The sequence below is a fragment of the Bombus bifarius genome, unplaced genomic scaffold (genome assembly GCF_011952205.1).
Source record: "Bombus bifarius isolate JDL3187 unplaced genomic scaffold, Bbif_JDL3187 scf7180000008334, whole genome shotgun sequence".
NCBI classification, from domain to species: Eukaryota; Metazoa; Arthropoda; class Insecta; order Hymenoptera; family Apidae; genus Bombus; species Bombus bifarius.
The window spans coordinates 28,325-42,036 of record NW_022884598.1 but is presented as its reverse complement, the minus strand read 5'-3'; the positions used below and the strand labels follow the sequence as shown (position 1 = coordinate 42,036).

At 36.3% G+C, this 13,712-nt stretch overlaps 1 protein-coding gene across 3 annotated transcripts in view; it reads right to left on the bottom strand.

Moving 5' to 3' along the window:
* LOC117212627 (lachesin-like) overlaps positions 1-13,712 on the bottom strand; it is a 53,950-nt gene that overhangs the window by 13,342 nt on the left and 26,896 nt on the right. For all 3 annotated transcript variants that reach the window (XM_033457568.1, XM_033457565.1, XM_033457567.1), the window contains exons 2-4: positions 8,756-8,914; positions 3,970-4,098; positions 2,562-2,699 (exon numbers count right to left, since the gene is read on the bottom strand). In XM_033457568.1, the coding sequence (XP_033313459.1) occupies positions 2,562-2,699; positions 3,970-4,098; positions 8,756-8,914 (426 nt within the window). The remainder of the gene's footprint in view (positions 1-2,561; positions 2,700-3,969; positions 4,099-8,755; positions 8,915-13,712) is intronic.

Here is a 13,712-nt window from a genome sequence, read left to right as displayed (position 1 = left end):
TCAGCGTCTTTCGAACGAACGTCACAATAGTTCAATCAGTTTGAAAGATGGGCCAGCTTATTTTAGTATTCGTCGTGCAGCAGTCTAAGTTAACGTGATTTCTGTTTAGATCGACACCATTCAGAGACGTTTCCGTTCTCCGACTGGTGAGATTCGAGATTCTATCGAACGATGGTAGCTATCTTACGCGAATAGAAAGGCTACGTGGATGCAAAGCGAAATAATGAAAGGAAAGTACGATTGCGAGGTGAATAACTACCGGCAATGTCCACGATTCAGTTTCCCATGGTTAAAAACAGTTTGCTATTTGGGAATCTCTTTGAGAATCTCGAATGAATTTTACGTTTACCGAGCCGGATAACCGAATTCTACAATCGCAATGACGATGCCTCGAACCATGCTTCGATAAGCACGAACGATCATTTTCCGAGAATAAGTTAAATATTTTCTGCTAAGTAACGATTATTATCGTCGTTCGCATTCCAATTATCGTAGTAGCGTCAATTTTCGTCCGTATAAAGAACAAGTAAAACGAAAATCGACGAGATGCTACGGAAAAGTTACATGGAAAGCTGTAGATAAAAATTTCAAAGCGCAAGCAGTAGAAATAAAAGGAAAGAAACGAATTTCTTATTCGTTCCAATGGTAAGTTCCAAGGTAAAGTATCGATCGAAACTGTAATTACAGCGAGAGGCATTTAGGCTTTTGGAATATCTCGATCTTTTAATTATTCGATATACGAAGCTCCTACGTTTGAAATTCATATTTACGCAAGAAAATATTAAGCGAGGAGTAAATGTACATTGACAAAAATTGCTTGTACTTGTATTGAATTGAATTCGCCTAACAAAGAGATCAGTTCAACGCTGTTAGCGTTATCGGCACCTGGCAAATTAAGACGTATCGTGCTTAAATCTCTTGATCTTTTATCCTTGGTACTTCGTCGACTTTAAAAAATGCGCAGTAGAAAAAAATATGACGCATCATCGAGCATAACGACGGTGGAAATTGTGTAGCAACCAGATTGCGGCATCAAAATTCACGTTGCAAGTATTATTATTGCCTTCGATACAGATGCAAATATCGACAAGGTTATCGACGTAATAACGACAGCGGAAAAGGGCACACGTTGACGCTTCGGTCTTCATATACATACACGCATCCTCGACTCTTCTCGTAAATGCCAGATGAAATCATGTTATACTTCTAACGTCCTGCTTCGACTTTCATGCATTATTCAAAAGCTAATTCTGTTCGAACAACCCACTGAAAGCTAAATCAGACGAAACATTTGGTTAGGCGCGTGATGTATCAGCCGGATAAACGCATTAGACAGTCGATTCGGTTTTTCAATCGACGCATCGATCCATATACATGTAAAGAGGTTTCCAAGTCGATTGTAAAGTCGCAGAGAATATTTCAAGGTATCGGCAAATTATATGTAACATAAACTGTGCAGAGCGGAAACGGAATTAAACTATAATCATTGCATAACAACCTACTAATAATATCGGCGAATGTACAAGTTAGAAATTTTTGGTTATCTAGGCTTTTCAGTTACAATATTCTAATTCTATATCGACGATCAAATTTCTGCTAATTCGTAGAATTTAATTTCCTTTATTACTAAATTTATCGTCGTTATAGAACACGATTTATCAATACCGATACTTTGTAACTGGCTAGTTGTAAATTTACGTTGATAATATTATTTCAATTGTGCAAGTTAGGGCCCACATACATACCTGCATATACAGTAAATAACAAAAACATAGATCGACTACTACGATGTACAGAGCATAGATTATTTATCTAAATTTCTTTCATCAAAAACCGTGACGTTAACATATTTTTTGAAATCGACGCATTTGTAAGATTCGGTTTTTATTTCATAATACTTGTCTCGTGTTTATCGTGACCGACATAGATCGACTCTCGTTAATACCGAAATTCTAGCAAAACCAACGGTTCAAAACATTCAGAGTATACTGAAAAAATACAAAAAAAAATTGGTGTAATTCAAATGGACGACCGGAAGATCGATCGAGTATCTGACGATGGAAGTGGCAATTGAAAGAAAATAAATTCGGCCAGCATGGAGGTTGCTGACGCACGACCTTACACACAGTTAGGAAAGGATGGACTTGCAAAATGTATTTGACGGAAACCACTAAACGAGCGGAGATCGTGATACGAGGAAAATACGAGGATCTGAAAGGAAAGGTGGATCGATGAAGAGTACTAAAGCTGCCTTTTATAGCTGCCCTGACATAAAGCGAAGCTGAACGTTTATATTCGCGCTTCCTTCCACGCGTGTTTATGCGTTTGGTACGAAGCTTTCGTTATTCAAAGGTCTCCTTACAACCAATTACTCTCTTTTCCTTCTTCTTCTTCTTCTTCTTCTTCTTCTTCTTTTTCTTCTTCTTCCTTGGAAGATAAATGCAAGAAGAGTGTACGCGGATACGCGATTACACCTTGGAAAGACCAGGTTGAAGGCTATCGGAAGTTTTGCATAAACGACTGCTGGAGAAAATAAACGGTGAATCGTCGTTTTAATCTACCTTGTGGAACTATCTCGTCCTTATCCCTTGTCCAATAATTGATGGATTTAGGATAAGCCTCCGAGTGGCACTCCAGAGTCAACTGTTGTCCCTCCTGAGCGCCCACCAATTGATTCTGCACCGAAATCATGGGTGGAACTGGAAGAAGAAAGACGGATCTGCACATCGCGTAAATAAACGTTTGCTTTTCCCTTCGCGTTCGCTTAGCTTTTGCATTTTATCGCCGTGGCTGATAAATTGCGGACGAATAGTAGAAAGCACGATATAACGATGGAACGACTTGATTCAAGTTTTTTTGCTAATTAATCATGTCCAAAATAGAGAATAAGAATTTGAGAAGATTCGCTTTAAATTCTTTCGCTATGGTGGTTTTAAAATAAGAGGGATCTTTTGATATCGAAATTAATAATCCGTTAAGCGGACTGTCCCTGTTTCATATGTACGTACTTAATCGTGGAATTAAAAGATAACGAAGTCAAATTAATTCCGATCGAGTCGGTCTTGATCCTTGCAAATATATATATATGTAGTATCGTAGAACAAAGGCCTAGGAAATATCGGGCGAACTATAAACAATGTCGCGAGAAAGTCAAAGTACCGACAGGCCCAACGATGTATCGTCGGTCTTTCGGTCGAATAGGTTACGCAAAAAAAAGGCCTACGTGACTTTGGCTACGAGCGGTTGCGGAGCAGGTGCGTGGTGGGGCTAAGAAAATAGACAAAGGAACGATGAGTCATTCGAGAAACAGAGTGTGATTCGAAAAGCAGAGTTTTGCGAGTGGCGTTGCCGAGAGAGTGTTGATTGTGTTTTGGTAAAAGTCGAGTCGCTATCTAGTTATTTGGTTGCGCTGTTTTCTGTACATTTGGTGTGAATCGTTCAGGTTGAACAACAATCGTCTTTTTCTGTCCGATTAACATCTCTATTGTCCATTCTTTGTAAATATACTATATCACGATATTACATATATATATATATATGTATATATGGAACAGGTTAATTTTACGCGAAAGACAGGTAAAAAGATAGATGGTTTCTAAGCAAAGAAATTATTGTATTCAAGAAATTCGGAATCTCAGTGACGTGTTAACGCGTCTTATCGGATTATTAGACTAATAAGATACGGAGTTGAACAGCTAAATGCTTTGCCTACTTTGATCATTAAATATATTTTTCTTCTAATATGGATATGAATGGTAATATTAATTACGGCATTGTATGGTATATATTGCACGAGTGGAGATAAAGATATTTTTGTATTATATGGCACGTGTTTTTCAGCAAATAATTACTTATCTTATATTATATTGTATTAATGTACGTTGCTCGATGTATGTATATACATAGCGAAATTCCAATAGCGAAAGAATCAAAGGAGATTTTAATCGGCTATTGATAATATGTACTTACATTGAACAGTCAGCATAATTCTTTTACTAACTGATGGTGGCACGCCATTCGATGCGATGCAAAGGTAGAAGCCCATATGTAACCGATTTACTTTAGAAATATTAAAATTTGGTCCTTCGACACTCTGCACTGTAAAATAAATTTTAACGATAGTTAAGCTTAACTCGTTCGAGCGCACGCTAAACGGTATACGGTATAAATCTAATCTTTACATGGAATTTGGTATCCGTTTTTAAATATAACGTTTTCTAACGTTACTTAAAATTCAAATATTTTAAAATAAGCTGTCATATAAAATTATATTTTGTTCAATAAAAGTCAACATTGCTTTCGTCGTATCAAGCATCCGCACGTTTTTACGAATTAGAAAAACAAAAAATCCGAAACCTTGCATTGTCTTTGCGTTCTACTTTATACCATAAATTTGATAAAATTTTAATAATACGATTTCTTCTGTTCTTATCGGATAAAAAAAGAACTGAAACCGGCAATGCCCTGTTACCTGTAAGTTGGACATTCAAAAATAATAAGTATTTCGGAAGCGAAAGGACTGAAGGACGGAAGAAGGAGAAAGAAGTCGTCGATATCGATAGAGATGAAATTATCCATGAAAATGTAGTAATATGGAAGTAGAAGCGGATGGTATTGCACCACCAAGTACCACTCCCTTCATATTCTTTTTTTTTTTTATTCTTACTACAGTGTCTTGTTGCTAGAACATTCTGAGAAAATTTGATCGGAAAATGCTGGAACACAGTGTACATGGCAAAAGAAACGAATCTTTACATATAACGTATCTCTTCTTGAAATTGATATTTACGTACGCTATTTTCGATTAAACAGATTTCACATATAGAGTGGCGTGATACTGCTCGTTGAAGCTTCCTGAATGTACGCCTTTTTTCCGGGAAGTTTCGGTGAAGTTACACTTTCAGACAGTTTGGTATACGAGCATGAAGTTTTTGAAATGGGCTAGAACAACTTTTTCAGCGTCAGTATATTTCCCGGCAGTACTACCTGCAATACGATGAAAACTACGTCGAAATTTTCTCCTATAATTTGTTTTGCAAAGTAATCAAAAGCATAGCTGAGTTCACAAATTTTCTCCCCAATTTTAATATAATTTTTAAAGTCACATTTTTTTTTCCAATTTCACGGAGTATTAATTTTTATTCAAAGCGATAGATAACATCGAAAAGTGTAAACTGTATCGCGAATAATATACATATATACGCATATCAAATGTCAAATGTTTTTAACGGAACGTCAACGTAAAGAACGTAAAGTAGCGTAAAACTTCAAATTCGCAGTCGAACGTTGAAAGGTTTTGGAAAATTCGTCTGTCTGAAAAAACAAACTTTTCTCTTAATTGCTTTACATATATTAGAATATATTATATACACGAATCGTATAAAATCTAATTTAACGATATCTTGTGGATTATACGATTACATAAAAACATAATAGTTTAAAAGCTTTTTACTATCTAAACGAGGAATTTCTCACATTTATCATTTAATACCCGATTACTTGGTTCTTTTATTTAATGTCAGCCTTTGTTCGTTTATCGATTTATATCGAATATATTATATCGTATAAAATTAATTTATTTCTTTGTTTCGTTATTTCTGCGTTCAGCGAAATTGTTTCTCTGACGGAACGCAAACAATTGTTTAAAGTCTAAATCTCGCGTGTTGCGCTACTAGAAAATTAGTTTCGACAGCTATATAAAATGAAATTTTTCGTTCATATGGTCAAAGGCCAAACGGATATTTGCAGGAAACAGACAACCGGCAGTAACACAGTTTTGGTGTTGTCTTGTCCGGCTACAGGTCGGCAAATTCAGTTTACTTATCCGAAAGTCTGGGTAGTCTACGTACGTCGTGTAACCACGATTAAATCTAGCGGAATATTTGTGCCCAGCTAACAAACTGAACGACGTCAAATACGAAAGAACGAAAACTGGCCGAAACCTAACGAGTAACCAGTGACCAGCCCAGCCCTTCGTTACATTTCTTGCGAAACAAATCGCAATTAATCGGTCACGCGGTTCACGCGTTTAAAACGTTTTATCGTTGAATTTCGTTTCGACGAAATTTCCAGAGCAATATCCCACTACGATTTCCGAATTCGATTCATCCGAATTTGTCGACCACTCGAGAACAAACAGTTTACATAATTGCAGTTCGTATAGTGAAAGTTGGCCGATTTTCTTCGCTACCTATCGTTTTTCGTTTACACAACAGGAGGTCACGTTCGGACAAGCGAATTAACCAGCATAAAATTTCAATTAATCTGGCATTAACTAAAATTTTGTTCCGATAAATGTCGTTCAAATGGATAGAGTACTACCGTAAACACGCGTTATAATACAATATTGGATTTATTTAAATATTATAACGTCTGAAATTTTCTGCAACGATAGGTATGCGTTCGCTATCGTTCCGTGTATCTGAAAATACGATGGCGATGTTATTGTTGGCAGACTATGAGATGTGGTGGAATATGGAACAAAGTGAAACAACAAAATAAAATAACAAAAAGGATAAAAGGGACAGAAGCAAGAAAAGTTTTATAAAATCTAAAAGCGCACGAAACAATATAAAAACTCCTTTGCTATAAAACTTGATTAAGTATTTGTTTAACAAATTTGTTGTAACAACGTTTCCGCGTTGGTGAGGTAAAAGCAAAGTAAACATTAACGAATTAAATGTAAAATATAAAATGCCAAATGTAAAGTGTAAAATGGAAAGTAAATTATAAAGTAAATAAGACGGTGGAAAATTACTTTTATTAAATTATCTTTATGAAACGAAAGCTTACGAAGAATATATGGTAACTTATTCGCGAAAAAATGAAAAACAACGCTCTGTATATCGTCCGAACGACGATAATGAGCTGAGAAAGAATACCATTTATATATATTTATGTAGATGAAACACCATTTATCTAAAAATAAAATAGATACGTGAAACGTTTAAATTTTCGATAAAAACCCTAAAGACTTTATATCACTAACACAAATATAATGTCGCGAATAATATTGGATTCTTTTTGCGAAGTATCTATTACTGCTAGCAGCGTGTAGAAAACGATATTTCACCGTGCCTCGGTGTTTCCCTTTGTCCCGGTTCTGTCTACTTTAGTTTTGAGCTAAATAAATAGTATCTTTAAACAACATTTACAGACCGACGTAAATAGCAAACAGCGTAAATATCGCGATAAAAGCTTTAAAACGATATGCGTATTTATTTTACTTTTTACGAGGAACCTTATTTCAATCGTCTTCCAATCAAATAGATTATAGTTCTCGAAAATCATTTCTCGAATCGAAACAAATCCTTCGTACAGCCAAATTTTCTATTGAAATCGAGACGGGCCTCGATCTTCGAATTACAATGAGAAGCCGAATCGGTCGTAATTCGTTTTATCTTTGCGAGCAAAGAGAACGTAAGTCGTAGATAATAAAATAAAATTAGGGGACGAGTCATCGACAGCTACGATCGAATACGTACTTATCGCGTAATCTCTGATCGCCGTATCGATCGCTCGGAATATTCATCGATGGAATAAGTTGGAAAGGAGAAGAAACGACGAGGCTGTACTAAATATACGTTGTACTAGATAAACGTTATTGTCTTAATTTATTTTGCAAGTTACTGGTACTTGTCTCATATTTTCATTTGAATAATTGAAACGATAGAAGCGAGTGTTTTCTTGTTTACGAATGAAATATTTGTCGCGTATTTGATTAACGAAAGTGAGACGTTTACGAGAAGCGAAGTTGATCGATTTTCGCTTCTGACAGACTCGTATCGTCGATCGCTCGTCGATCGTCATTTAAGATACGAAAGATGAAATTACATAGCGGGCAAGGTGGTGGCGTTTGAACAAACGTCGGTCACAACCCATTCGGTGTTTCATTGTCGGACGCAAAAGTCAGCCACGCGAAACTCGGTACGCATAGCAATCTGCCGGTGTTTGCCAATTTCAATGCAAATATAGCAGATCTTCCCCACCTATGCAAACGTATCACCAGCCTCTAACCTATTGGCCTTGCTCGAACGCGGTGTGTTTGCTCTCACTGGAGATTACAAGACTCGGTTACAGCGAATCTGGCGAATATGCTTCTGCAGCTTAACACCGGCACTTGAAAATCTTCAGTTTGCTCATACAGAGTGAAAGTTGTTACGCGATTGCATGATTACGCGATTACACGAAACGTAATGCTTGTAACGCGTACCGACATTTGTGGATAAGCGTAAACATTCGAGTATAATGCACGATATCGCTGTCGCGCATATGTCGATGAATTTTCTACGCGATGTAATTGAACGCGCGACTAGATCGCAAAAACATTGGCTTTCGAATAATTAGATCGAACGGAATAACCGATGATAGATAGCGAGTTTTATCTTTAACGATAAATTCACACTTTCATAGCATCCTTCCTGTTTCTTTATCCGAGAGTCAATTTGATTCTTCGCGAAGAGATTATTGCGCAGAACACTGTGCATTCTTTGTTACGACTTTTCGAAACTTTGTTTCAACGGTTTTAAAAAATTAATAAACGATAGGGTAGAGAAAGTAAAGTAAAGTAGAGTAGAGAAAGAATTATGAAAATTGTTAGAAATTGTGAGCTTTTTAACAATCAAGATAATATCGATGTTACGTATTCGTTGTATCGTTTACGATATTACTTTTGTTCATGGATGAATTTGAAACTATTTAAAATGTATTTTTTGAATTATTGGTCAACGTAAACTCTGATAAGGATTAAACCGACCTTTTCGTCCATTTGCCAAGGGTATTAATTGGCCATCCTCGCGTCGCCAGGTGATGTTAGGTGCCGGTGATCCCGTCGCTTCGCAGTGCAAAGTCACTTTACTGCCTTCTGGTACCACCATGTCTGTGCTCGTTGAATAGTCCAGAATATTTGGAGGAACTTGAAAAAATAAAGGTAGATAGAATTGTCACGCGTGATACTATTAAATCTGCGTCATACAATACAAATTATGCGAGACTTAAAATACTTTATCGAATCTTGAAATGATCGTGGCGAATGCGAAGAAAAATCCTCGGCTTAGAGCGACGTATAACGATACATTTCATACAATTATTGGAAGAAGCAATTTAGAACATTCATCTAACAAAATCGGACATTTAATACGTTGCGCGTTACAACTAATACTAGGAATTTACAAACTGAAATATAGAGATAATAGTACTTTTCGATTTATATCGATAATGATTATTTAATGAAAACTTTGAACTCTTTCCTTCGACTCTTTAAACGAATAATTTATTTTTGGACAGAAAAACGACACGACGTAAAGAGTAAAATAATAGTTTCTCATAAATTAATAATTAATAATTGATTTCGTGAAACCTTCTGGAGAGCTACGAAGAAGGAAAATAAAAATTTTACGAACAGATCAATGTTATCGCTTTTAACGTTAATTCAAAGATCTCGTATTATATTAAACGTTCTATCGACATATCGATACATTATATTAAAAACATCTAAATTCTCTGGATCTATGCACTATTTTTAATAATAATACGCGCGTTAAATGCGACGATAACTTGGAAATCTTTTGACTTTGAAATAGCTCCCGCGCTTATAATATCGTAGCTTCTCTCTAGTTGCAAAATACGTCTGACAATAAACGATCCGTTTCCCTTTGCGACCTATTTCTCACTGCTATGCATTATATCCCTCTTTTCCACTCTGACAACTTACACGTTGCCAAGTCATATCCTGTTTCCAGTGCGCGTCATATCACAAATTGCGTTGAAGAAAAAATTTCCCCGATTAACCGAAGATTATAGTTTTATCGCTAATATTGTTTCAGCCCCTTGAATTATACGGCAATCTGTTTCCGCTGAAAAGATAAAAGACTAACCACTCTTAGAAAAATGTACTCGTTATCCGGATATGGCAATAAAGTAATTTTATATATAGAAGATGATGTAAAAGTTGTAGGTTTACTTGATATAAACTAAATCAAATAACATTTAACCGAGTATCTTACGAATTTAAATACATTTTCCTCACACTGGACGAAACAACGACGAAATTGTTGCACAGCAAGAGTCAGGTTTAAGGAATTTTAATTTCCATATCTTTTTCTGTAACAGCCGCGCGATTTGTTCACGCAATTGGGGTATTTTACAGAGTGCACGACTTTATTACGTATTTATTATTTTATCGCGTAAATTAAAATTGGCCATATCTATATTTTTAACGTAAAAAGGATGTTAGATTTTTGACACGGTTTACGATTGTTGCGGTTTGATACCGTGCATGGACGGCACTTAGTATCGTTTAGGGGGTTTTCTTTTTAGAGTTTCGCGCCTAGCTCTCAATCCTCTACGTATGCATCGTAAAGCAGAAATTCCAAAGGGTCAGTTTGTAACGGTAAAAGTTTGGAGAATTTCTCCGCCGCGATGTCGCTAAAAAGTAGCCGCCACTCATCACCGCGGAAAATTGCCCACCCCTAGATAGGAGCTCGTGGGAACGGAGAAAGCGACCTATACAAGACACGCTGATTGGTAATTTGATTTCGTGAAAACTAGCCAATCAACGTGTATTAATAATTAATAAGGCAACGTCAAGCGGAACGAGGACTTGCCGGGACAGAGAGAAACAAAGCTGTCCAATATAAAACATTTATATAAAATTCTCCGTGATGATATCATTTAACAAAGATATCAAGAAAAATATATTTTTTAACGTGTATATAGATTTGTATCGACGATAACATTGCACGAAAAACATTTATCTTCCTGTACAAGATAATCAGAGGAAAAAATACATTTACATCGTAATAAAAAAGTATCGTTAATTTCTAATAATTAATACCAAAAGTTCCATCTAAATTTACAAAAAACAACGATTGTCTCTAACAAATGCGTATGTTTCAAGAGGTTAACAATTAAAAGTTACGTTCGACCGATAAAAATAAACGTATCGTATTTATCCTGGTTATGTTAAAATTTGTAAAAGTTTAAAAAGATCCCCGCGATAATTTATAACAACTAGTTAAAAACGTCGGGTTTAAAATTATTTTGTTTATTCGCAGTGAGTATTCTTTGTACGTTCGTGGAACAGAAAATTGTCATCTCTGTGATATTCGCGACAAAAGAAATCGGAATTTCGGTCAAAGGGTAAGCACACAACCCGCGCGCGCACAGAAGGCTTCTTCGAACATTCGTGCCATTCGAGCTGACGTATCCTTTTAAATCTACGTGCAGACGTATATCCAAGATAAGAAGTATGAACTCGCGATTACGTTTGCTTCGTAATTCGGTTTCCAACAGTTACGATACCTATAGAAACGTAGCAAATTTCATTTAGAATCGTACGAGTCGATCTATGGAACAGCTGCGAGTTTATCGCTTAAACGAATAAATTTCTTTCATAATACGGAAGCTTCTTTTGTCTCGATGCTCGTAATTTCGCCTGCAGAGAATTCAGATTTATTAGCATCGCTATCTTAATTTCAAGTAGTCGTAAATTATTCTTTATAATTCCGAGCCATGATTCTACCATCGCATTCCACGTCTCCACCTTTGTCGAGTACCGACATTGTGCCGGAGAGAACGTTTGATACTTTTACAAGCGCAGTTTCTAGCTTTGTATTGTACATTTTGTATCGTTTCTCGTAACGGGGTCAGCAGGTGTTTTGCGGAAATAAAATTGCAACCTGTTTTCAGTTTACGAAACATAAATTCAGATTTATCAGCGGTAATGATCTGTTACGTCGGATCATAAACATACGTGTCTACGTGATTCGTTTTACGATATTGGACGATGTATCGTCGGTAAAACGTTTAGCATTATCGCAGTAATAGTAACGGTACTTCTGTATTTTACCAATTTATTTCATGGTTAAATAGATAACAATTTTTAGGATAACAGGACTCGTTTCGTGCACGAAGAAACATTCAAGGGAATATATGTTAAATTTATTATTTTTTATAATTAGTCTCCTTTTTTTTTCGTGAGTGTATAATATAAAAATATATATGAAGTGAAACCAGTAAATACGAACCTCCAGATATACGCGTATAAACGATAAATTCGCAATTTTCAAAGATCGTATAACGAAGAAAACGTACGAAAATCGTTGCAAAGGTGCGAAATCGTCCGGTCCACCGGTTATTTCTACAAGTTGACATCACACTGTCACCCGTGTCATCCAACATCGCATTAGGTCATGCGTGACGTCCCGCATACAAGGAGATCCGAATCTCCATCGCCTCTGTTCTTGCGTGACTACGTGTTTGTATTTAATCGAGAATTATTAATTAATACACGAGAGAATGTTTTCTTTCGGCGTTTGAAGAGCCATACAAGCGCGTTCATAAAACCGTAACACCTTTTAGCCTTGTATCTACATAATCATCGTACATGCGGAGATTTGCTTGCTATTACGTAAATTTATGTGATTGGCGTGTGTATCGCGTAAGGGGCGGGCTTTTCCAAAAAGAAAAAAAGAGAAAGATATAGGAACGTAGAACCAGCAACTTGATACGGCACGTTCCGAGGGAAGAGTAAATTTGAAAGTATAGAAACGCGTAAAACTAGTAACTTGATACGGCACATGTCGAGGAAAGAGTAAATCTAAAAATATAGAAGCGCGTAGAACTAGCAAGATAATACAGCAAATTTCCGGAATAAGTTAGAAAAATAAATTAAAAGGATAAATTAAAATAAATGTAAAGTATACGCATATATTGTATATTAAAGATTAATTATTTATTAAAATTTACCTTTAATATGATTCTGAGGTATTTAGAATTTATGATATCGAAGCGTTCATACAAGTAAGAAGAAAGTCATATAGAATAGCGAGATAGATTTCTATGAATTATTTATCAATTATATCTGGTGTCCACACAGACTGGTTGACGTTAATAATTATAATATTACAGCTATTATAATACAGCTTGATAATTTTACTTTTTTACCTAATATTTAAACGAATAAACATGTTTCTGGTTATACAGTGATTACTATACATTACTGTACCGTATACTGTACGATATATATGTATGTATAAGGTATTACGTACGAGATGTATTATGTAAGCGTATTATATAGAGTAAAAATGAAAATTGTAAAGTCAATATCGCGTTGAAATACCATGATAACGCGTAATCTTCGCTTTCTCATTTCTTTTCATCGTCCATGTTATTATCGTGTCATACTACTTGGCCAGACATCAATTTTGTTATCACCCAGCGGTACTGTTTAGCACCGGAGCGTCATAAGCTTCGAGCGAACACGTGTCAGCCTCGCTACGTAAAACGAAACACAACGAGATTCATAAAATGACAAACGGGGAAATCAATCGGTGTTCCATTCGGTGGCCGGAAATTCGTGTTCGCGTGTACATACGGTCGGCGTTCCCGTATTTTCGAAGCGATAAATCTATCCCTCTCTCATTCGCATTCCGTTTACGGAACGAGTTTCACCGGTTGTCGTAACACTTAACGCAACAATAACGTGCCCCCGAGTTACACTCAACGCCGTCCACGCCGGCTAAGTATATCTGTTCAGCCATAAATTCTACTACGTCGTACGCGCATTCGTTCATACGGCGCGTATATTACACGGACGGGAGTAAAATACACGGCGGATAACTCTGTGCATTCGCGTAAGCGAAGAGACCGTACGATACGCGTAATAAAGAGGAGAACGATAACGGTAACCGACGCAGCTACAACATCAACGG